This window comes from Oncorhynchus keta, chromosome 3, assembly GCF_023373465.1.
Source record: "Oncorhynchus keta strain PuntledgeMale-10-30-2019 chromosome 3, Oket_V2, whole genome shotgun sequence".
NCBI lineage: Eukaryota > Metazoa > Chordata > Actinopteri > Salmoniformes > Salmonidae > Oncorhynchus > Oncorhynchus keta.
The window spans coordinates 34,806,981-34,833,679 of NC_068423.1; the positions used below are offsets into that span (position 1 = coordinate 34,806,981).

The 26,699-nt window shown below is 43.9% G+C and overlaps 1 protein-coding gene across 1 annotated transcript in view; it reads right to left on the minus strand.

Moving 5' to 3' along the window:
- The window catches only part of LOC118363521 (signal-induced proliferation-associated 1-like protein 2), a 434,866-nt gene that overhangs the window by 280,319 nt on the left and 127,848 nt on the right, over positions 1–26,699 (minus strand). Inside the window, exons 9-10 of the mRNA XM_052497073.1 lie at positions 20,578–20,735; positions 17,817–18,393 (exon numbers count right to left, since the gene is read on the minus strand). Of these exons, the coding sequence (XP_052353033.1) occupies positions 17,817–18,393; positions 20,578–20,735 (735 nt within the window). The remainder of the gene's footprint in view (positions 1–17,816; positions 18,394–20,577; positions 20,736–26,699) is intronic.

The following is a 26,699-nucleotide window of genomic DNA, read 5'->3' on the forward strand; positions in this document are numbered from 1 at the left end:
TTACCATAGCTAATGAATGATCTGGTATTACCATAGCTAATGAATGATCTGGTATTACCATAGCTAATGAATGATCTCTGATCTGGTATTACCATAGCTAATGAATGATCTCTGATCTGGTATTACCATAGCTAATGAATGATCTGGTATTACCATAGCTAATGAATGATCTCTGATCTGGTATTACCATAGCTAATGAATGATCTCTGATCTGGTATTACCATAGCTAATGAATGATCTCTGATCTGGTATTACCATAGCTAATGAATGATCTCTGATCTGGTATTACCATAGCTAATGAATGATCTCTGATCTGGTATTACCATACCTAATAAATGATCTCTGATCTGGTATTACCATAGCTAATGAATGATCTCTGATCTGGTATTACCATAGCTAATGAATGATCTGATATTACCATAGCTAATGAATGATCTCTGATCTGGTATTACCATAGCTAATGAATGATCTCTGATCTGGTATTACCATAGCTAATGCATGATCTGGTATTACCATACCTAATGAATGATCTCTGATCTGGTATTACCATAGCTAATGAATGATCTGGTATTACCACAGCTAATGAATGATCTGGTATTACCATAGCTAATGAATGATCTCTGATCTGGTATTACCATACCTAATGAATGATCTCTGATCTGGTATTACCATAGCTAATGAATGATCTGGTATTACCATAGCTAATGAATGATCTCTGATCTGGTATTACCATAGCTAATGAATGATCTCTGATCTGGTATTACCATAATAATTAATGATCTGGTATTACCATAGCTAATGAATGATCTCTGATCTGGTATTACCATAGCTAATGAATGATCTGGTATTACCATAGCTAATGAATGATCTCTGATCTGGTATTACCATAGCTAATGAATGATCAGGTATTACCATAGCTAATGAATAATCTCTGATCTGGTATTACCATAGCTAATGAATGATCTGGTATTACCATAGCAATTGAATGATCTCTGATCTGGTATTACCATAGCTAATGATGATCTGGTATTACCATAGCTAATGAATGATCTCTGATCTGGTATTACCATAGCTAATGAATGATCTCTGATCTGGTATTACCATAGCTAACGAATGATCTCTGATCTGGTATTACCATAGCTAATGAATGATCTCTGATCTGGTATTACCATAGCTAATGAAATATCTCTGATCTGGTATTACCATACCTAATGAATGATCTCTGATCTGGTATTACCATAGCTAATGAATGATCTGATATTACCATAGCTAATGAATGATCTGATATTACCATACCTAATGAATGATCTCTGATCTGGTATTACCATAGCTAATGAATGATCTGATATTACCATAGCTAATGAATGATCTCTGATCTGGTATTACCATACCTAATGAATGATCTCTGATCTGGTATTACCATAGCTAATGAATGATCTGATATTACCATAGCTAATGAATGATCTCTGATCTGGTATTACCATAGCTAATGAATGAACTGGATTTACCATAGCTAATGAATGATCTCTGATCTGGTATTACCATAGCTAATGAATGATCTGATATTACCATAGCTAATCAATGATCTGATCTGGTATTACCATACCTAATGAATGATCTCTGATCTGGTATTACCATAGCTAATGAATGATCTGATATTACCATAGCTAATGAATGATCTGATATTACCATAGCTAATGAATGATCTCTGATCTGGTATTACCATAGCTAATGAATGATCTGATATTACCATAGCTAATGAATGATCTGGTATTACCATAGCTAATGAATGATCTGGTATTACCATAGCTAATGAATGATCTGATATTACCATACCTAATGAATGATCTCTGATCTGGTATTACCATACCTAATGAATAATATCTGATCTGGTATTACCATAGCTAATGAATGATCTGGTATTACCATAGCTAATGAATGATCTCTGATCTGGTATTACCATAGCTAATGAATGATCTGGTCTTACCATAGCTAATGAATGATCTCTGATCTGGTATTACCATAGCTAATGAATGATCTCTGATCTGGTATTACCATAGCTAATGAATGATCTCTGATCTGGTATTACCATAGCTAATGAATGATCTGGTATTACCATAGCTAATGAATGATCTCTGATCTGGTATTACCATAGCTAATGAATGATCTGGTATTACCATAGCTAATGAATGATCTCTGATCTGGTATTACCATAGCTAATGAATTATCTGATATTACCATAGCTAATGAATGATCTGGTATTACCATAGCTAATGAATGATCTCTGATCTGGTATTACCATAGCTAATGAATGATCTGATATTACCATAGCTAATGAATGATCTCTGATCTGGTATTACCATACCTAATGAATGATCTCTGATCTGGTATTACCATAGCTAATGAATGATCTGATATTACCATAGCTAATCAATGATCTCTGATCTGGTATTACCATAGCTAATGAATGAACTGGATTTACCATAGCTAATGAATGATCTCTGATCTGGTATTACCATAGCTAATGAATGATCTGATATTACCATAGCTAATCAATGATCTGGTATTACCATACCTAATGAATGATCTCTGATCTGGTATTACCATAGCTAATGAATGATCTGATATTACCATAGCTAATGAATGATCTGATATTACCATAGCTAATGAATGATCTCTGATCTGGTATTACCATAGCTAATGAATGATCTGATATTACCATAGCTAATGAATGATCTGGTATTACCATAGCTAATGAATGATCTGGTATTACCATAGCTAATGAATGATCTGATATTACCATACCTAATGTATGATCTCTGATCTGGTATTACCATACCTAATGAATAATATCTGATCTGGTATTACCATAGCTAATGAATGATCTGGTATTACCATAGCTAATGAATGATCTCTGATCTGGTATTACCATAGCTAATGAATGATCTGGTATTACCATAGCTAATGAATGATCTCTGATCTGGTATTACCATAGCTAATGAATGATCTCTGATCTGGTATTACCATAGCTAATGAATGATCTCTGATCTGGTATTACCATAGCTAATGAATGATCTGGTATTACCATAGCTAATGAATGCTCTCTGATCTGGTATTACCATAGCTAATGAATGATCTGGTATTACCATAGCTAATGAATGATCTCTGATCGGGTATTACCATAGCTAATGAATGATCTGGTATTACCATAGCTAATGAATGATCTCTGATCTGGTATTACCATAGCTAATGAATGATCTCTGACCTGGTATTACCATAGCTAACGAATGATCTCTGATCTGGTATTACCATAGCTAATGAATGATCTCTGATCTGGTATTACCATAGCTAATGAATGATCTCTGATCTGGTATTACCATACCTAATGAATGATCTCTGATCTGGTATTACCATAGCTAATAAATGATCTCTGATCGGGTATTACCATAGCTAATGAATGATCTGATATTACCATAGCGAATGAATGATCTCTGAAATGGTATTACCATAGCTAATGAATAATCTCTGATCTGGTATTACCATAGCGAATGAATGATCTCTGAAATGGTATTAACAAAGCTAATGAATGATCTCTGATCTGGTATTAACATAGCTAATGAATGATCTCTGATCTGGTATTACCATACCTAATAAATGATCTCTGATCTGGTATTACCATAGCTAATGAATGATCTCTGATCTGGTATTACCATAGCTAATGAATGATCTGATATTACCATACCTAATGAATGATCTCTGATCTGGTATTACCATAGCTAATGAATGATCTCTGATCTGGTATTACCATAGCTAATGAATGATCTGGTATTACCATACCTAATGAATGATCTCTGATCTGGTATTACCATACCTAATGAATGATCTGGTATTACCATAGCTAATGAATGATCTGATATTACCATAGCTAATCAATGATCTGGTATTACCATACCTAATGAATGATCTCTGATCTGGTATTACCATAGCTAATGAATGATCTGATATTACCATAGCTAATGAATGATCTGATATTACCATAGCTAATGAATGATCTCTGATCTGGTATTACCATAGCTAATGAATGATCTGATATTACCATAGCTAATGAATGATCTGGTATTACCATAGCTAATGAATGATCTGGTATTACCATAGCTAATGAATGATCTGATATTACCATACCTAATGAATGATCTCTGATCTGGTATTACCATACCTAATGAATAATCTCTGATCTGGTATTACCATAGCTAATGAATGATCTGGTATTACCATAGCTAATGAATGATCTCTGATCTGGTATTACCATAGCTAATGAATGATCTGGTATTACCATAGCTAATGAATGCTCTCTGATCTGGTATTACCATAGCTAATGAATGATCTGGTATTACCATAGCTAATGAATGATCTCTGATCTGGTATTACCATAGCTAATGAATGATCTGATATTACCATAGCTAATGAATGATCTCTGATCTGGTATTACCATAGCTAATGAATGATCTCTGATCTGGTATTACCATAGCTAATGAATGATCTCTGATCTGGTATTACCATAGCTAATGAATGATCTCTGATCGGTTATTACCATAGCTAATGAATGATCTCTGATCGGGTATTACCATAGCTAATGAATGATCTCTGATCTGGTATTACCATAGCTAATAAATGATCTCTGATCGGGTATTACCATAGCTAATGAATGATCTGATATTACCATAGCGAATGAATGATCTCTGATCTGGTATTACCATAGCTAATGAATGATCTCTGATCTGGTATTACCATAGCTAACGAATGATCTCTGATCTGGTATTACCATAGCTAACGAATTATCTCTGATCTGGTATTACCATACCTAATGAATGATCTCTGATCTGGTATTACCATACCTAATAAATGATCTCTGATCTGGTATTACCATAGCTAATGAATGATCTCTGATCTGGTATTACCATAGCTAATGAATGATCTGATATTACCATAGCTAATGAATGATCTCTGATCTGGTATTACCATAGCTAATGAATGATCTCTGATCTGGTATTACCATAGCTAATGCATGATCTGGTATTACCATACCTAATGAATGATCTCTGATCTGGTATTACCATACCTAATGAATGATCTGGTATTACCATAGCTAATGAATGATCTGGTATTACCATAGCTAATGAATGATCTGGTATTACCATAGCTAATGAATGATCTCTGATCTGGTATTACCATAGCTAATGAATGATCTCTGATCTGGTATTACCATAGCTAATGAATGATCTGGTATTACCATAGCTAATGAATGATCTCTGATCTGGTATTACCATAGCTAATGAATGATCTCTGATCTGGTATTACCATAGCTAATGAATGATCTGGTATTACCATAGCTAATGAATGATCTCTGATCTGGTATTACCATAGCTAATGAATGATCTGATATTAACATACCTAATGAATGATCTCTGATCTGGTATTACCATAGCTAATGAATGATCTGATATTACCATAGCTAATGAATGATCTCTGATCTGGTATTACCATAGCTAATGAATGATCTGGTATTACCATAGCAATTGAATGATCTCTGATCTGGTATTACCATAGCTAATGAACGATCTGGTATTACCATAGCTAATGAATGATCTCTGATCTGGTATTACCATAGCTAATGAATGATCTCTGATCTGGTATTACCATAGCTAACGAATGATCTCTGATCTGGTATTACCATAGCTAATGAATGATCTCTGATCTGGTATTACCATAGCTAATGAATTATCTCTGATCTGGTATTACCATACCTAATGAATGATCTCTGATCTGGTATTACCATAGCTAATGAATGATCTGATATTACCATAGCTAATGAATGATCTGATATTACCATACCTAATGAATGATCTCTGATCTGGTATTACCATAGCTAATGAATGATCTGATATTACCATAGCTAATGAATGATCTCTGATCTGGTATTACCATACCTAATGAATGATCTCTGATCTGGTATTACCATAGCTAATGAATGATCTGATATTACCATAGCTAATCAATGATCTCTGATCTGGTATTACCATAGCTAATGAATGAACTGGATTTACCATAGCTAATGAATGATCTCTGATCTGGTATTACCATAGCTAATGAATGATCTGATATTACCATAGCTAATCAATGATCTGGTATTACCATACCTAATGAATGATCTCTGATCTGGTATTACCATAGCTAATGAATGATCTGATATTACCATAGCTAATGAATGATCTGATATTACCATAGCTAATGAATGATCTCTGATCTGGTATTACCATAGCTAATGAATGATCTGATATTACCATAGCTAATGAATGATCTGGTATTACCATAGCTAATGAATGATCTGGTATTACCATAGCTAATGAATGATCTGATATTACCATACCTAATGAATGATCTCTGATCTGGTATTACCATACCTAATGAATAATCTCTGATCTGGTATTACCATAGCTAATGAATGATCTGGTATTACCATAGCTAATGAATGATCTCTGATCTGGTATTACCATAGCTAATGAATGATCTGGTATTACCATAGCTAATGAATGATCTCTGATCTGGTATTACCATAGCTAATGAATGATCTGGTATTACCATAGCTAATGAATGATCTCTGATCTGGTATTACCATAGCTAATGAATGATCTCTGATCTGGTATTACCATAGCTAATGAATGATCTCTGATCTGGTATTACCATAGCTAATGAATGATCTGGTATTACCATAGCGAATGAATGATCTCTGATCTGGTATTACCATAGCTAATGAATGATCTGGTATTACCATAGCTAATGAATGATCTCTGATCGGGTATTACCATAGCTAATGAATGATCTGGTATTACCATAGCTAATGAATGATCTCTGATCGGGTATTACCATAGCTAATGAATGATCTCTGATCGGGTATTACCATAGCTAATAAATGATCTCTGATCGGTTATTACCATAGCTAATGAATGATCTCTGATCGGGTATTACCATAGCTAATGAATGATCTCTGATCTGGTATTACCATAGCTAATAAATGATCTCTGATCGGGTATTACCATAGCTAATGAATGATCTGATATTACCATAGCGAATGAATGATCTCTGAAATGGTATTACCATAGCTAATGAATAATCTCTGATCTGGTATTACCATAGCGAATGAATGATCTCTGAAATGGTATTAACAAAGCTAATGAATGATCTCTGATCTGGTATTAACAAAGCTAATGAATGATATTGTTTTACCAAAGCTAATGAATGCTCTGTTATTACCCAATGACTGTATCTATTAAGGGGTATTACCATATCTAATTAAAATATTTTAGCATATCTAATGTGATAGTGATATACCCTAGCTCATCATACATGTAAATACATTCAGCTTTGTCCTTCTGTTAGTCTACACTGAAAGACACTCTGTGCCCTCTGTTAAAAGCCAAATACCACACCCTCTAACCATGTTCAGCTCGGTTACTACAGCAACCCTCCCCTCTTACCATGTTCAGCTGGGTTACTACAGCAACCGTACACTTTTACCATGTTCAGCTGGGTTTCTACAGCAACCCTCCCCTATTACCATGTTCAGCTGGGTTACTATGGCAACCCTCCCCTATTATCATGTTCAGCTGGGTTTCTACAGCAACCCTCCTCTATTACCATGTTCAGCTGGGTTACTATGGCAACCCTCCCCTATTACCATGTTCAGCTGGGTTACTACAGCAACCGTCCCCTTTTACCATGTTCAGCTGGGTTTCTACAGCAACCCTCCTCTATTACCATGTTCAGCTGGGTTACTATGGCAACCCTCCCCTATTACCATGTTCAGCTGGGTTACTACAGAAACCCTCCCCATATTACCATGTTCAGCTGGGTTACTACGGCAACCCTCCTCTATTACCATGTTCAGCTGGGTTACTACAGAAACCCTCCTCTATTACCATGTTCAGCTGGGTTACTACGGCAACCCTCCTCTATTACCATGTTCAGCTGGGTTACTACAGCAAGCCTCTATTACCATGTTCAGCTGGGTTACTACGGCAACCCTCTATTACAATGTTCAGCTGGGTTACTACAGAAACCCTCCTCTATTACCATGTTCAGCTGGGTTACTACAGCAACCCTCCTCTATTACCCTCCTCTGTTGTGCTGCCTCAGTGGTGTACTGCCTCACTGTTGTACTGTCTCACTAATGTACTGCCTCACTGTTGTACTGCCTCACTGTTGAACTGCCTCACTGTTGTACTGCCTCACTGTTGTACTGCCTCACTGTTGTGCTGCCTCAGTGTTGTGCTGCCTCAGTGTTGTGCTGCCTCAGTGTTGTGCTGCCTCAGTGTTGTGCTGCCTCACTGTTGTGCTGCCTCACTGTTGTACTGCCTCACTGTTGTGCTGCCTCACTGTTGTACTGCCTCACTGTTGTGCTGCCTCAGTGTTGTGCTGCCTCAGTGTTGTGCTGCCTCAGTGTTGTGCTGCCTCAGTGTTGTGCTGCCTCAGTGTTGTGCTGCCTCAGTGTTGTACTGCCTCAGTGTTGTGCTGCCTCAGTGTTGTGCTGCCTCAGTGTTGTGCTGCCTCAGTGTTGTGCTGCCTCAGTGTTGTACTGCATCAGTGTTGTACTGCCTCAGTGTTGTGCTGCCTCAGTGTTGTGCTGCCTCAGTGTTGTGCTGCCTCAGTGTTGTGCTGCCTCAGTGTTGTACTGCCTCAGTGTTGTACTGCCTCAGTGTTGTACTGCCTCAGTGTTGTGCAGACTAGGGGAAGCAGCCGGCTGACTGTGTAGAGACCCAATAACCAACTTATGGAAACTCAGGACAGGAACCCCATCATGTAACTAACACAGAGCTAAGTGGATGTGGGATGAACCACAACATCCTGGGTAGGAGACAGACAGACAGACAGACAGACAGACAGACAGACAGACAGACAGACAGACAGACAGACAGACAGACAGACAGACAGACAGACAGACAGACAGGCAGACAGGCAGACAGGCAGACAGAGACAGGCAGACAGGCAGACAGGCAGACAGGCAGGCAGGCAGGCAGACAGGTTCGGAGAAGAGAGGAGAGGAGGAACAGAACGGGGAGAAGTGTCCGTGCTAACTGCAGGGCTGTTTTAACAGGACAAGGACAAAGGGAGGACAGGGAGAAGAAGAACAGAAGAGAGAAAAGGATGGACAAGATGAATACATGTGGGCTGAGTTCAGAGTTACTTTAATACGAGGACAGAAGCAGTGTGTCTGCTCACTGAGACCAGAGGCCATGGGCGTACAACAGGTTCTATTATTAGTCTACACAGACAGAACAATACTGCCTCTCCCCTCCTCCCCATTTCAACTGGGTTGGATCAGCATCATGTACTGCACAGTTTAGACTGGTTTGGATCAGGATCATGTACTGTACAGTTTAGACTGGTTTGGATCAGCATCATGTACTGTACAGTTTAGACTGGTTTGGATCAGCATCATGTACTGTACAGTTTAAACTGGTTTGGATCAGCATCATGTACTGTACAGTTTAAACTGGTTTGGATCAGCATCATGTACTGTACAGTTTAGACTGGGTTGGATCAGCATCATGTACTGTACAGTTTAGACTGGTTTGGATCAGCATCATGTACTGTACAGTTTAGACTGGGATGGATCAGCATCATGTACTGTACAGTTTAGACTGGGATGGATCAGCATCATGTACTGTACAGTTTAGACTGGGATGGATCAGCATCATGTACTGTACAGTTTAGACTGGGATGGATCATCATCATGTACTGTACAGTTTAGACTGGGTTGGATCAGCATCATGTACTGTACAGTTTAGACTGGGATGGATCAGCATCATTAAATAAAGGTACAAATATATATATTTTAAAAGTGGGCCTCACACCAGGTAGCTAGGTAACACAGGCATCACCCCAGGTAGCTTGGTGACATAGGCAACACCCGAGGTAGCTAGGTAACATAGGCTACACCCCAGGTAGCTAGGTAACATAGGCAACACCCCAGGTAGCTAGGTAACATAGGCAACACCCCAGGTAGCTAGGTAACATAGGCATCACCCCAGGTAGCTAGGTAACATAGGCAACACCCCAGGTAGCTAGGTAACATAGGCAACACCCCAGGTAGCTAGGTAACATAGGCAACACCCCAGGTAGCTAGGTAACATAGGCAACACCCCAGGTAGCTAGGTAACATAGGCAACACCCCAGGTAGCTAGGTAACATAGGCAACACCCCAGGTAGCTAGGTGACATAGGCAACACCCCAGGTAGCTAGGTAACATAGGCATCACCCCAGGTAGCTAGGTAACATAGGCTACACCCCAGGTAGCTAGGTAACATAGGCATCACCCCAGGTAGCTAGGTAACATAGGCAACACCCCAGGTAGCTAGGTAACATAGGCATCACCCCAGGTAGCTAGGTAACATAGGCATCACCCCAGGTAGCTAGGTAACATAGGCATCACCCCAGGTAGCTAGGTAACATAGGCTACACCCCAGGTAGCTAGGTAACATAGGCTACACCCCAGGTAGCTAGGTAACATAGGCTACACCCCAGGTAGCTAGGTAACATAGGCTACACCCCAGGTAGCTAGGTAACATAGGCTACACCCCAGGTAGCTAGGTCACCTGACTGGGGGCCTCTTATATCGTTGTTATGTAACCTTTGACAGGGAGTCATGACTCATGATGAGACCAAGGTCTGTTTAACAAATGAGCCCTCTAATTACAAAGATGCACATGAAATACAATTACGAAATGCAATAGAAAATAAACTCATTCTTCATCAAAAAGGTCCCCAATCCGCAGTCTGATTTGCCCAAGAGGTACCAAACCCTTCAGCAGTCTGAATTGCCCTATTGGTACCAAACACTTCAGCAGTCTGAATTGCCCTATTGGTACCAAACACTTCAGCAGTCTGAATTGCCCTAGAGGTGCCAAACACTTCAGCAGTCTGAATTGCAATAGAGGTACCAAACACTTCAGCAGTCTGAATTGCCCTAGAGGTACCAAACACTTCAGCAGTCTGAATTGCCCTAGAGGTACCAAACCCTTCAGCAGTCTGAATTGCCCTAGAGGTACCAAACACTTCAGCAGTCTGAATTGCAATAGAGGTACCAAACACTTCAGCAGTCTGAATTGCAATAGAGGTACCAAACACTTCAGCAGTCTGAATTGCAATAGAGGTACCAAACACTTCAGCAGTCTGAATTGCAATAGAGGTACCAAACACTTCAGCAGTCTGAATTGCCCTATTGGTACCAAACACTTCAGCAGTCTGAATTGCCCTATTGGTACCAAACACTTCAGCAGTCTGAATTGCCCTATTGGTACCAAACACTTCAGCAGTCTGAATTGCCCTATTGGTACCAAACACTTCAGCAGTCTGAATTGCCCTATTGGCACCAAACACTTCAGCAGTCTGAATTGCAATAGAGGCACCAAACACTTCAGCAGTCTGAATTGCAACAGAGGCACCAAACACTTCAGCAGTCTGAATTGCCCTAGAGGCACCAAACACTTCAGCAGTCTGAATTGCAATAGAGGTACCAAACACTTCAGCAGTCTGAATTGCAATAGAGGCGCCAAACACTTCAGCAGTCTGAATTGCAATAGAGGTACCAAACACTTCAGCAGTCTGAATTGCAATAGAGGCACCAAACACTTCAGCAGTCTGAATTGCAATAGAGGTACCAAACACTTCAGCAGTCTGAATTGCAATAGAGGCACCAAACACTTCAGCAGTCTGAATTGCAATAGAGGCACCAAACACTTCAGCAGTCTGAATTGCAATAGAGGTACCAAACACTTCAGCAGTCTGAATTGCCTAGAGGCACCAAACACTTCAGCAGTCTGAATTGCAATAGAGGTACCAAACACTTCAGCAGTCTGAATTGCAATAGAGGTACCAAACACTTCAGCAGTCTGAATTGCAATAGAGGTACCAAACACTTCAGCAGTCTGAATTGCAATAGAGGCACCAAACACTTCAGCAGTCTGAATTGCAATAGAGGCACCAAACACTTCAGCAGTCTGAATTGCAATAGAGACACCAAACACTTCAGCAGTCTGAATTGCCCTAGAGGTACCAAACACTTCAGCAGTCTGAATTGCCCTAGAGGTACCAAACACCTCAAATTGAAGAGAATATGGGAGATTATTCCACAAGTGTAGAAAAACTAAAAGCTGATTTAACTCCCCTATCCTCCAGGCCGGCTCGGTCCTCCCCTCCCGCTCCGTGGCTCGACGACTCATTGCGAGCTCACAGAACAGGGCTCCGGGCAGCCGAGCGGAAATGGAGGAAAACTCGCCTCCCTGCGGACCTGGCATCCTTTCACTCCCTCCTCTCTACATTTTCCTCCTCTGTCTCTGCTGCTAAAGCCACTTTCTACCATTCTAAATTCCAAGCATCTGCCTCTAACCCTAGGAAGCTCTTTGCCACCTTCTCCTCCCTCCTGAATCCCCCCTCCTCCCCTCTCTGCAGATGACTTCGTCAACCATTTTGAAAAGAAGGTCGATGACATCCGATCCTCGTTTGCTAAGTCAAACGACACCGCTGGTTCTGCTCACACTGCCCTACCCTATGCTCTGACCTCTTTCTCCCCTCTCTCTCCAGATGAAATCTCGCGTCTTGTGACGGCCGGCCGCCCAAAACCTGCCCGCTTGACCCTATCCCCTCCTCTCTTCTCCAGACCATTTCCGGAGACCTTCTCCCTTACCTCACCTCGCTCATCAACTCATCCCTGACCGCTGGCTACGTCCCTCCCGTCTTCAAGAGAGCGAGAGTTGCACCCCTTCTGAAAAAACCTACACTCGATCCCTCCGATGTCAACAACTACAGACCAGTATCCCTTCTCTCTTTTCTCTCCAAAACTCTTGAGCGTGCCGTCCTTGGCCAGCTCTACCGCTATCTCTCTCAGAATGACCTTCTTGATCCAAATCAGTCAGGTTTCAAGACTAGTCATTCAACTGAGACTGCTCTTCTCTGTATCACGGAGGCGCTCCGCACTGCTAAAGCTAACTCTCTCTCCTCTGCTCTCATCCTTCTAGACCTATCGGCTGCCTTCGATACTGTGAACCATCAGATCCTCCTCTCCACCCTCTCCGAGTTGGGCATCTCCGGCGCGGCCCACGCTTGGATTGCGTCCTACCTGACAGATCGCTCCTACCAGGTGGCGTGGCGAGAATCTGTCTCCTCACCACGCGCTCTCACCACTGGTGTCCGCCAGGGCTCTGTTCTAGGCCCTCTCTTATTCTCGCTATACACCAAGTCACTTGGCTCTGTCATAACCTCACATGGTCTCTCCTATCATTGCTATGCAGACGACACACAATTAATCTTCTCCTTTCCCCCTTCTGATGACCAGGTGGCGAATCGCATCTCTGCATGTCTGGCAGACATATCAGTGTGGATGACGGATCACCACCTCAAGCTGAACCTCAGCAAGACGGAGCTCCTCTTCCTCCCGGGGAAGGACTGCCCGTTCCATGATCTCGCCATCACGGTTGACAACTCCATTGTGTCCTCCTCCCAGAGCGCTAAGAACCTTGGCGTGATCCTGGACAACACCCTGACGTTCTCAACTAACATCAAGGCGGTGTCCCGTTCCTGTAGGTTCATGCTCTACAACATCCGCAGAGTACGACCCTGCCTCACACAGGAAGCGGCGCAGGTCCTAATCCAGGCACTTGTCATCTCCCGTCTTGATTACTGCAACTCGCTGTTGGCTGGGCTCCCTGCCTGTGCCATTAAACCCCTACAACTCATCCAGAACGCCGCAGCCCGTCTGGTGTTCAACCTTCCCAAGTTCTCTCACGTCACCCCGCTCCTCTGCTCTCTCCACTGGCTTCCAGTTGAAGCTCGCATCCGCTACAAGACCATGGTGCTCGCCTACGGAGCTGTGAGGGGAACGGCACCTCAGTACCTCCAGGCTCTGATCAGGCCCTACACCCAAACAAGGGCACTGCGTTCATCCACCTCTGGCCTGCTCGCCTCCCTACCACTGAGGAAGTACAGTTCCCGCTCAGCCCAGTCAAAACTGTTCGCTGCTCTGGCCCCCCAATGGTGGAACAAACTCCCTCACGACGCCAGGACAGCGGAGTCAATCACCACCTTCCGGAGACACCTGAAACCCCACCTCTTCAAGGAATACCTAGGATAGGGTAAGTAAGGGTAAGTAATCCTTCTCACCCCCCCCCCCCAACAAGATTTAGATGCAAGTGGCTGTTCCACTGGGTGTCATAGGTGTTTGCACCAATTTGTAAGTCGCTCTGGATAAGAGCGTCTGCTAAATGACTTAAATGTAAATGTAAATGTAACTCTGTAGAGACAAAGGAAATCCAGAGTTAGACATCCCTGAGACCGGGTATGGTGACTCGTACGTGTAAAGGTTAGGAGTGACATTAGGTACAGCAGGAGTTGTTGTAAAATAGCTTTAGACCTGAAAAGAGAGCAATATATCGATGATGATGCCGTCACGAACGTCGCCAGGGAAATGACCGGACCAAGGTGCAGCGTCGTGAGCGTACATTTCCTTTTATTTTGAATGCCGCCAACAAAGACAAGCAACAACAACAACAACAACAACAACAACAACAACAACAACAACAACAACAACAACAACAACAACAACAACAACAACAACAACAACAACAACAACCCAGACCGTGAAGCTTATTAAGGCTATACAGGCCACTAACAAAGTCAACTACCCACAAGTAAGGTGGAAAAACAGGCTGCCTAAGTATGACTCCCAATCAGAGACAACGATAGACAGCTGCCCCTGATTGAGAACCATACCCGGCCAAAACATAGAAACAGAAAACATAGAAATAAAGAAACTAGAATGCCCACCCTACTCACACCCTGCCCACCCTAGTCACACGCTTTAATGTTTGTAATCATGAAAACACAAATGCTAAGTGTCTGACTGCCAATCTGTAGTGATGGGGGAAAAATCTATAAACTTACATATGACAATATATTTTGGAATGATATTATATCGATACTTTGTCTCCAAATATTTTTGCTAGGTAGGGTTAGCTGCCGCTAGTTGGCTGTACCTGAGCCAGAACTCCTATAGCTTGTTCTCTTGTTTTTAAATAGTCAGCCAACATGTTTTCATCACTTCCCTTTCCATGACAGATCAAAGCTTGTTTTCCGATGGTTCTCTTGTCTCTCTGCAGCAGACATACAGTATAACTATATGTTTGGAACATAACATGGCCATAAAATCGAAGCAGTGTAAATCAATCCCTTTGTGACCCCTTTTGATTTGAAGGAAACCCACATATTTGTGGAAAGTGTTCAGGAAGGGACTTTTTGCACCTGGATGTCAGAACATTCAAGAGATTCTCGAAGTTGATCTTCTTCGCATACAATATCATGATACATCCATGTCTTCATCACTGGAAAAGAAAAACAGCTGAGTTTGAAAAGCTTAAATAGCTTGTCAAACTATTTGACAATTTCTTGAATTTAATTTTTTTTTTTATATAGTTTTTTAGACGTCAATCTAAAACCAAGAAAAATCTGATATTTTCATATGTTGTAGCCTAGACCCTATTTGACATAATGTGAGTTGTTAGTATTGTGCCATCCGTGAGAGATGCTCTTGAATACAGAGGGGGTGTCATGTTTTGGTGATACAGTTGAAGTCGTAAGTTTAAATACACTTAGGTTGGAGTCATTAAAACTGTTTTTTCAACCACTCCACACATTTCTTGTTAACAAACCATAGTTTTGGCAAGTCAGTTAGGACATCTACTTTGTGCATGACACAACACATTTTTCCAACATTTTTTTACAGAGAAATTATTTTACTTATAATTCAGAAAAATATGTCATGGCTTTAGAAGCTTCTGATAGGCTAATTGACATAATTTGAGTCAATTTGAGGTGTACCTGTGGATGTATTTCAAGGCCTACCTTCAAACGCAGTGCCTCCTTGCTTGACATCATGGTAACATCAAACATAATTGTAGACCTCCACAAGTCTGGTTCATCCTTGGGAGCAATTTCCAAACACCTGAAGGTACCACGTTCATCTATACAAACAATAGTACGCCACTATAAACACCATGGGACCACGCAGCTGTCATACCGCTCAGGAAGGGGACGCGTTCTGCCTCCTAGAGATTAACTTACTTTGGTGCGAAAAGTGCAAATCAATCCCAGAACAACAGCAAAGGACCCTGTGAAGATGCTGGTGTAAACACGTAAACAAGTATCTATATCCCAAGTAAAAACGAGTCCTCTATTGACATAACCTGAAAGGCCGCTCAGCAAGGAAGAAGCCACTGCTCCAAAACCGCCATAAAAAAAGCCAGACTACGGTTTGCAACTGCACATGGGGACAAAGATTGTACTTTTTGGTGAAATGTCCTCTGGTCTGATGAAACAAAAATATAAATGTTTGGCCATAATGACCATCGTTATGTTTGGAGGAAAAAGGGGGAGGCTTGCAAGCCGAAGAACACCGTCCCAACCGTGAAGCATGGGGGTGGCAGCATCATCTTGTGGGGGTGCTTTGCTGCAGGAGGGACTGGTGAACTTCAGAAAATAGAAGGCATCATGAGAGAAGAAAATGATGTGGATATATTGAATATATTGAATATTGAATATATTGATATATTGAAGCAACATCTCAAGACATCAGCCAGGAAGTTAAAGCTTGGTTGCAAATGTGTCTTCCAAATGGACAATGACCCCAAGCATACTTCCAAAGTTGTGGCAAAATGGCTTAAGGACAACAAAGTCAAGGTATTGGGGTGGCCATCACAAAGCCCTGACCTCAAGCCTATAGAACATTTTTGGGCAGAACTGAAATAGCGTGTAAGGATGGCACAGAAGAAGAGAGACCAAGGATGGCACAGGAGAAGAGAGACCAAGGATGGCACAGGAGAAGAGAGACCAAGGATGGCACAGGAGAAGAGAGACCAAGGATGGCACAGGAGAAGAGAGACCAAGGATGGCACAGGAGAAGAGAGACCAAGGATGGCACAGGAGAAGAGAGACCAAGGATGGCACAGGAGAAGAGAGACCAAGGATGGCACAGGAGAAGAGAGACCAAGGATGGCACAGGAGAGGAGAGACCGGGCGAGCTGTACATGTAAGGCCTACATCTGGGATGTTGGGTTGACATGAAAGGCTTAATAGACTGGTGTAAAGGTGTACGTAAGTCATTTGGTTGACATAGCTACAAGCACAGGGATCACACTCAAAACACTAAAGGGCCTAGAGGAAAATAACTAATAAGTAAGATAGATAGAAAAGAGGAAAAAAGGATAGAAAGAAGGAGAAAGGAAGCACAAGGTAAGGCTCTAACAGGAGGTGTTCAAACAGGACACACCTAGGGAGGAAACACACTGTTGACAACAGGTACTGCTTCCCTACAGTAAGAAGGTACAATTTAATCCTGCTTTATAGTCATCTTCAACACATTTATCAAGAGGCCAAGTGCTGAGACTACATCCAGCAGAACAAACAGACCTTTTCTTCTAATATGTGAAGGGTTGACTTCCTCTAAAGGAGGGTGAAGAGGTGGGGGGGGCTGGCAGAGAATGGCTGTTGGTTTGATAAAGCCAATTGGAAATAGACCAGACCCTTGACAGTGAACATATATTGTTCTTTGTTTATCTAATTAATTCCATATATCACTGAATTCTTTCTCCAAATCACCTTTGGTCAAATGTGAGATACTCCATTCATACTGAAACATGGAGATAGAAGAGATAGGTGAACAATAATCCTAACCTGACCTCTGACCCTAACCCCTGACCCAGATGAATTACCTCTAGTCTCTGCACCATTTCTCGTATATCTTCTTCACAGCCATCCTGGGCAGACAACAGCACACACTCTCCTCTCTCGTAGAAGATCTTGATACTAATAATCCCAGATGTCCATCCGATGACGTCACGACAGGAACAGTTGAAGACCACGTTCTTAGACTGCTCCTCTATTAAAATGATGAACTCGTTGGACACGCCCAAGAGACAGTCCACGTCTGCTGATTGGCCAAAGTCCCGTGCGGTGACGGACCAGGTGATGGCGCCGACAGAGAACAGGTGAGCGTCTTTACGAGGTTTGGCCTTCTCTTTCTTCTTCGCTCCCAGTGTGATGAAACTGAACTTCACAGCCGAGTCCATGGTCGCCGTGGACACGAAGTTCTCGGCCAGGTCGCGGAGGTACTCCTGGCGCGTTCTGGTTGCCATGGCACGGAACTTCTCAGATTTGTGGGCGGCGTTCTCCCCATTGATGACCTTGGCCAATAGGAAGTCTCGGAACACAGCGGACTTGGGGAAGGTCACTGCCTTGGGGATTGGAGGGCCGAACAGAGGGACGTCTTTAGAACGAGAGACAGCAACGCTGTAGAGGGGAATGAGAGAGAGAGAGCGAAAAAGACAGAGTTATTTCAAACTATCCTAGTGATTTCCAGACATTACTGTGGAGTTGTGATGGCTCCCAGTGATTTCCAGACATTACTGTGGAGTCATGATGGCTCCTAGTGATTTCCAGACATTACTGTGGAGTCATGATGGCTCCTAGTGATTTCCAGACATTACTGTGGAGTTGTGATGGCTCCTAGTGATTTCCAGACATTACTGTGGAGTTGTGATGGCTCCTAGTGATTTCCAGACATTACTGTGGAGTTGTGATGGCTCCTAGTGATTTCCAGACATTACTGTGGAGTCATGATGGCTCCTAGTGATTTCCAGACATTACTGTGGAGTCATGATGGCTCCTAGTGATTTCCAGACATTACTGTGAAGTTGTGATGGCTCCTAGTGATTTCCAGACATTACTGTGGAGACATGATGGCTCCTATTGATTTCCAGACATTACTGTGGAGTCATGATGGCTCCTAGTGATTTCCAGACATTACTGTGGAGTCATGATGGCTCCTAGTGATTTCCAGACATTACTGTGGAGTCGTGATGGCTCCTAGTGATTTCCAGACATTACTGTGGAGTTGTGATGGCTCCTAGTGATTTCCAGACATTACTGTGGAGTTGTGATGGCTCCTAGTGATTTCCAGACATTACTGTGGAGTTGTGATGGCTCCTAGTGATTTCCAGACATTACTGTGGAGTCATGATGGCTCCTAGTGATTTCCAGACATTACTGTGGAGTCATGATGGCTCCTAGTGATTTCCAGACATTACTGTGGAGTCATGATGGCTCCTAGTGATTTCCAGACATTACTGTGGAGTCATGATGGCTCCTAGTGATTTCTAAACATTACTGTGGAGTCATGATGGCTCCTAGTGATTTCCAGACATTACTGTGGAGTTGTGATGGCTCCTAGTGATTTCCAGACATTACTGTGGAGTCATGATGGCTCCTAGTGATTTCCAGACATTACTGTGGAGTCATGATGGCTCCTAGTGATTTCCAGACATTACTGTGGAGTCATGATGGCTCCTAGTGATTTCTAAACATTACTGTGGAGTCATGATGGCTCCTATTGATTTCCAGACATTACTGTGGAGTCATGATGGCTCCTAGTGATTTCCAGACATTACTGTGGAGTCATGATGGCTCCTAGTGATTTCCAGACATTACTGTGGAGTTGTGATGGCTCCTAGTGATTTCCAGACATTACTGTGGAGTCATGATGGCTCCTAGTGATTTCCAGACATTACTGTGGAGTCATGATGGCTCCTAGTGATTTCCAGACATTACTGTGGAGTCATGATGGCTCCTAGTGATTTCCAGACATTACTGTGGAGTCATGACATTTCAAAACACACAAAAAAAAACGCAGAGAAGCATTAGCGGCCAAAGTGAATAATATTGTCCCTAATGACACCGTATTCTCTACATAGAGTAGAGCACTACTTTTCCAGAGCCCCGTGGTCTTTGGTCAAAAGTAGGGCACTATGTAGGGAACAGTGCCCCGTTTGGGACTAATCGTCAGAGAGAGTTATACGTTGGATGAGCGTTTTGTGAACGGTCTGGAGGGTGTTTACTAATAACTTAGTCGATGCCATAATCAATGTGTCACTTAGTTTACTAGGATATTTTCCTCAAGTGTGGTGTTGCTGTAATTGACATCTTAAGGCGACGTTACCTACAGTATGTTACATGTGCTTCCACCCCTCTGCTCCTTCCTCCCTCCTCCTCCACCTCCCCTGTTTAATCTGCTGCTAGCCATCCTCCCCTGTGTGTGTGTGTGTGTGTGTGTGTGTGTGTGTGTGTGTGTGTGTGTGTGTGTGTGTGTGTGTGTGTGTGTGTGTGTGTGTGTGTGTGTGTGTGTGTGTGTGTGTGTGTGTGTACCTGTAGCAGACGTTCTCAGTACAGGGGTTGTGTGTGTACCTGTAGCAGACGTTCTCAGTACAGGGGTTGTGTGTGTACCTGTAGCAGACGTTCTCAGTACAGGGGTTGTGTGTGTACCTGTAGCAGACGTTCTCAGTACAGGGGTTGTGTGTGTACCTGTAGCAGACGTTCTCAGTACAGGGGTTGTGTGTGTACCTGTAGCAGACGTTCTCAGTACAGGGGTTGTGTGTGTACCTGTAGCAGACGTTCTCAGTACAGGGGTTGTGTGTGTACCTGTAGCAGACGTTCTCAGTACAGGGGTTGTGGACCTTGACGATGACAAAGACGTGTTGGAAGTGTGAGCGGATGTTTTTAGGGGTGAAGGGCAGAGTCCCCGGTTCCTGAAACACAATGGTCACAATGTCGTTCCCTATGTGCCTCTTCCTCAGGAGCTGTGGGGAGAAAAAGAGAGAGGGGGGGAGAGAGAGAGAGAGAGAGGGGGGGGGAGAGAGAGAGAGAGAGAGAGAGAGAGAGAGAGAGAGAGAGAGAGAGAGAGAGAGAGGGGGAGTGTTATTCATGTAAAACAAAACAATTATTTGGGTGTTATTTTAAAGTTGGGATTCATTAAGAGGTGAAATGGTAGAAATGGTCAGGGTTTATGGCAGTGACACCTAAAGGAAGATGACACAAGTTGGAGAAAGGATCCCAGAATGCAATATTCTACATCTCCATAATCATGGGGATTTATTAATCACACAGGGAACTGACAGTTAACCTGATTGGTTGCCATGGAGAGGTGCTGATAGTTGCCATGGAGAGGTGCTGAGGGGCAACAGACAGGGAAAGCAAGGACGATTAAGAGGTGGATTGGGGAGGGTGGAGGGAAAAAAAGAGGAGGGGAAAGAAGAGAGGAGGGGGGAAAGAAGGGGAGGAGTGGGAAGAAGGAGAGGAGGGGGAAGAAGGAGAGGAGGGGGAAGAAGGAGAGGAGGAGGCAAAGAAGAGAGGATGAGGGAAAGAAAAGAGGAGGAGGGAAAGAAAAGAAGAGGAGGCGAAAGAAGAGAGGAGGAGGCGAAAGAAGAGAGGAAGGGGGGAAAGAAGAGAGGAGGGGGGAAAGAAGAGAGAAGGAGGGGAAGAAAAGAGGAGGAGGGAAAGAAGAGAGGAGGGGGGGAAAGAAGAGAGGAGGGGGGAAAGAAGAGAGAAGGAGGGGAAGAAAAGAGGAGGAGGGAAAGAAGAGAGGAGGGGGGAAAGAAGAGAGGAGGGGGGGAAAGAAGAGAGGAGGGGGGAAAGAAGAGAGGAGGAGGGGAAGAAAAGAGGAGGAGGGAAAGAAGAGAGGAGGAGGGGAAAGAAGAGAGGAGGGGGGAAAGAAGAGAGGAGGAGGGGGAAGAGAGGAGGGGGGAAGAAAGAGGAGGGGGAAAGAAGAGAGCAGGGGGGAAAGAAAGAGGAGGAGGGGAAGAAGAGAGGGGGGAAAGAAGAGAGGAGGAGGGAAGAAGAGAGGAGGGGGGAAGAAGAGAGGAGGGGGAAAAGAAGAGAGCAGGGGGAAAGAAGAGAGGAGGAGGGGAAGAAGAGAGGAGGGGGAAAGAAGAGAGGAGGAGGGGAAAGAAGAGAGGAGGAGGAAAAGAAAAGAGGAGGAGGGAAATAAGAAAGGAGGGGGAAAGAAGAGAGGAGGAGGGGAAAGAAGAGAGGAGGAGGGAAAGAAGAGAGGAGGGGGAAGAAGAGAGGAGGAGGGGAAGACGAGAGGAGGAGGAGAAAGAAGAGAGGAGGAGGGGAAGAAGAGAGGAGGGGGAAAGAAGAGAGGAGGGGGAAAGAAGAGAGGAGGAGGGGAAGAAGAGAGGAGGAGGGGAAGAAGAGAGGAGGAGGGGAAGAAGAGAGGAGGAGGGGAAGAAGAGAGGAGAAAAAGAAGAGAGAAGGAGGGAAAGAAGAGAGGGAGCGAGGGGAAAGAAGAGAGGAGGGGGGAAAGAAGAGAGGAGGAGGGGAAAGAAGAGAGGAGGGGGAAAGAAGAGAGGAGGGGGAAAGAAGAGAAGGGGGAAAGAAGAGAGGAGGAGGGGAAAGAAGAGAGGAGGGGGAAAGAAGAGAAGGGGGAAAGAAGAGAGGAGGGGGAAAGAAGAGAGGAGGGGGAAAGAAGAGAGGAGGGGGAAAGAAGAAGGAGGGGGAAAGAAGAGAGGAGGGGGAAAGAAGAGAGGAGGGGGAAAGAAGAGAGAGGGGGGAAAGAAGAGAGGAGGAGGGAAAGAAGAGAGGAGGGGGAAAGAAGAGAGGATGAGGGGAAAGAAGAGAGGAGGAGGAGAAGAAAAGAGGAGGAGGGAAAGAAGAGAGGAGGAGGGGAAGAAGAGAGGAGGAGGGGAAAGAAGAGAGGATGAGGGGAAAGAAGAGAGGAGGAGGGGAAGAAGAGAGGATGAGGGGAAAGAAGAAGAGGAGGAGGGGAAGAAAAGAGGAGGAGGGGAAAGAAGAGAGGAGGGGGGAAAGAAGAGAGGAGGGGGAAAGAAGAGAGGAGGGGAAAGAAGAGAGGGGGGGAAGAAGAGAGGAGGAGGGGAAGAAGAGAGGAGGGGGAAAGAAGAGAGGAGGGGGAAAGAAGAGAGGAGGAGGGGAAAGAAGAGAGGAGGGGGGAAAGAAGAGAGGAGGGGGGGAAGAAGAGAGGAGGGGGGAGAAGAGAGGAGGGGGAAAGAAGAGAGAGGGGGAAAGAAGAGAGGAGGAGGGGAAAGAAGAGAGGAGGGGGAAAGAAGAAGGAGGGGGAAAGAAGAGAGGAGGGGGGGAAGAAGAGAGGAGGAGGGGAAAGAAGAGAGAAGGAGGGGAAGAAAAGAGGAGGAGGGAAAGAAGAGAGGAGGGGGGAAAGAAGAGAGGAGGAGGGGAAAGAAGAGAGGAGGGGGGAAAGAAGAGAGGAGGAGGGGAAGAAGAGAGGAGGAGGGGAAGAAGAGAGGAGGGGGAAAGAAGAGAGGAGGAGGGAAAGAAGAGAGGAGGAGGAAAAGAAAAGAGGAGGAGGGAAATAAGAAAGGAGGGGAAAGAAGAGAGGAGGAGGGGAAAGAAGAGAGGGGGGGGGAAAGAAGAGAGGAGGAGGGGAAGAAGAGAGGAGGGGGGGAAGAAGAGAGGAGGAGGGGAAAGAAGAGAGGAGGAGGGGAAGAAGAGAGGAGGGGGGAAAGAAGAGAGGAGGGGGGAAAGAAGAGAGGAGGAGGGGAAGAAGAGAGGAGGAGGGAAGAAGAGAGGAGGAGGGGAAGAAGAGAGGAGGAGGGGAAGAAGAGAGGAGGAGGGGAAGAAGAGAGGAGGAGGGGAAGAAGGAGGAGGAGGGGAAGAAGAGAGGAGGAGGGGAGAAAAAGAGAGGAGGAGGGGGAAAGAAGAGAGGAGGAGGGCAAGAAGAGAGGAGGAGGGAAAGAAGAGAGGAGGAGGGAAATAAGAGAGGAGGAGGGAAATAAGAGGAGGAGGGGAAAGAAGATTGGGTGCAATAGATTAGGAGGGGATGAAAACCTACTGAATGGTAGCTCTCCAGGAACAGGGTTAGAGTGTAAACCTATAGGACAGTAGCTCTCCAGGAACAGGGTTGGAGTGTAAACCTATAAGACAGTAGTTCTCCAGGAACAGGGTTAGAGTGTAAACCTATAGGACAGTAGTTCTCCAGGAACAGGGTTGGAGTGTAAACCTATAAGACAGTAGTTCTCCAGGAACAGGGTTGGAGTGTAAACCTATAGGACAGTAGTTCTCCAGGAACAGGGTTGGAGTGTAAACCTATAAGACAGTAGTTCTCCAGGAACAGGGTTGGAGTGTAAACCTATAGGACAGTAGCTCTCCAGGAACAGGGTTGGAGTGTAAACCTATAGGACAGTAGCTCTCCAGGAACAGGGTTGGAGTGTAAACCTATAAGACAGTAGTTCTCCAGGAACAGGGTTGGAGTGTAAACCTATAAGACAGTAGTTCTCCAGGAACAGGGTTGGAGTGTAAACCTATAGGACAGTAGCTCTCCAGGAACAGGGTTGGAGTGTAAACCTATAGGACAGTAGTTCTCCAGGAACAGGGTTGGAGTGTAAACCTATAGGACAGTAGTTCTCCAGGAACAGGGTTGGAGTGTAAACCTATAGGACAGTAGTTCTCCAGGAACAGGGTTGGAGTGTAAACCTATAGGACAGTAGTTCTCCAGGAACAGGGTTGGAGTGTAAACCTATAGGACAGTAGTTCTCCAGGAACAGGGTTGGAGTGTAAACCTATAGGACAGTAGTTCTCCAGGAACAGGGTTGGAGTGTAAACCTATAGGACAGTAGTTCTCCAGGAACAGGGTTGGAGTGTAAACCTATAGGACAGTAGTTCTCCAGGAACAGGGTTGGAGTGTAAACCTATAGGACAGTAGTTCTCCAGGAACAGGGTTGGAGTGTAAACCTATAGGACAGTAGTTCTCCAGGAACAGGGTTGGAGTGTAAACCTATAGGACAGTAGTTCTCCAGGAACAGGGTTGGAGTGTAAACCTATAGGACAGTAGTTCTCCAGGAACAGGGTTGGAGTGTAAACCTATAGGACAGTAGTTCTCCAGGAACAGGGTTGGAGTGTAAACCTATAGGACAGTAGTTCTCCAGGAACAGGGTTGGAGTGTAAACCTATAGGACAGTAGTTCTCCAGGAACAGGGTTGGAGTGTAAACCTATAGGACAGTAGTTCTCCAGGAACAGGGTTGGAGTGTAAACCTATAAGACAGTAGTTCTCCAGGAACAGGGTTGGAGTGTAAACCTATAGGACAGTAGTTCTCCAGGAACAGGGTTGGAGTGTAAACCTATAGGACAGTAGTTCTCCAGGAACAGGGTTGGAGTGTAAACCTATAGGACAGTAGTTCTCCAGGAACAGGGTTGGAGTGTAAACCTATAGGACAGTAGTTCTCCAGGAACAGGGTTGGAGTGTAAACCTATAAGACAGTAGTTCTCCAGGAACAGGGTTGGAGTGTAAACCTATAGGACAGTAGTTCTCCAGGAACAGGGTTGGAGTGTAAACCTATAGGACAGTAGTTCTCCAGGAACAGGGTTGGAGTGTAAACCTATAGGACAGTAGTTCTCCAGGAACAGGGTTGGAGTGTAAACCTACAGGACAGTAGTTCTCCAGGAACAGGGTTGGAGTGTAAACCTATAGGACAGTAGTTCTCCAGGAACAGGGTTGGAGTGTAAACCTATAGGACAGTAGTTCTCCAGGAACAGGGTTGGAGTGTAAACCTATAAGACAGTAGTTCTCCAGGAACAGGGTTGGAGTGTAAACCTATAAGACAGTAGTTCTCCAGGAACAGGGTTGGAGTGTAAACCTATAGGACAGTAGTTCTCCAGGAACAGGGTTGGAGTGTAAACCTATAGGACAGTAGTTCTCCAGGAACAGGGTTGGAGTGTAAACCTATAGGACAGTAGTTCTCCAGGAACAGGGTTGGAGTGTAAACCTTTCAGCTGAAGAGGGGTAGGAACCCGATGTAAATCAGTGATGCCTCAGAACACGTCAAACCAATCAAATGCCTTGTCTGGGCGGAGCTCCAAAGGTTCTCACCAGATTAGTGCCGTAGGAGCAGCAGTGAACTAAACTAAACTAAACATGTCAACAAAACAAGCACAGCTGACAAAACATTTCAGAAAGTTTGCAGCACGTTGGTTTTCACTGCATTTCACTGTTTTTTCCAAATGAGCTAAAGCTGCAGCAAGCTTTGCACAAACTTGCCATTCTCTCAACCAGCTTCATGAGGTAATCACCTGGAATGCATTTCAATTAACAGGTGTGCCTTGTTAAAAGTGAATGTGTGGAATTTCTATCCTTAATGCGTTTGAGCCAATCAGTTGTGTTGTGACAAGGTAGGGTTGGTATACAGAAGATAGCCCTATTTGTTAAAAGACCAAGTCCATATTATGGCAAGAACAGCTCAAATAAGCAAAGAGAAAAGACAGTCCATCATTACTTTAAGGCATAAAGGTCAGTCAATATGGAACATTTCAAGAACTAGGAAAGTTTCTTCAAGTGCAGTCGCAAAAACCATCAAGTGCCATGATGAAACTGTCTCTCATGAGGAGACCCAGTTACCTGCTGCAGAGGATAAGTTCATTAGAGTTAACTGCACCTCAGATTGCAGCCCAAATAAATGCTTCACAGAGCTCAAGTAACAGACACATCTCAACGTCAACTGTTCAGAGGAAACCTGAATCAAGGTCCAATTTCTGCAAAGAAACCAGTACTAAAGGACACCAATAAGAAAAAGAGACATGCTTTGGCACAAGAAACACGCGCAATGGACATTAGACCGGTGGAAATCTGTCCTTTGGTCTGGTGAGATTTTTGGTTCCAACTGCCGTGTCTTTGTGAGGGGCAGAGTAGGTGAACGGGTTATCTCCGCATGTGTGGTTCCCACCGTGAAGCATGGAGGAGGAGGTGTGATTGGGGGTGCTTTGCTGGTGACACTGTCAGTGATTTATTTAGAAATTA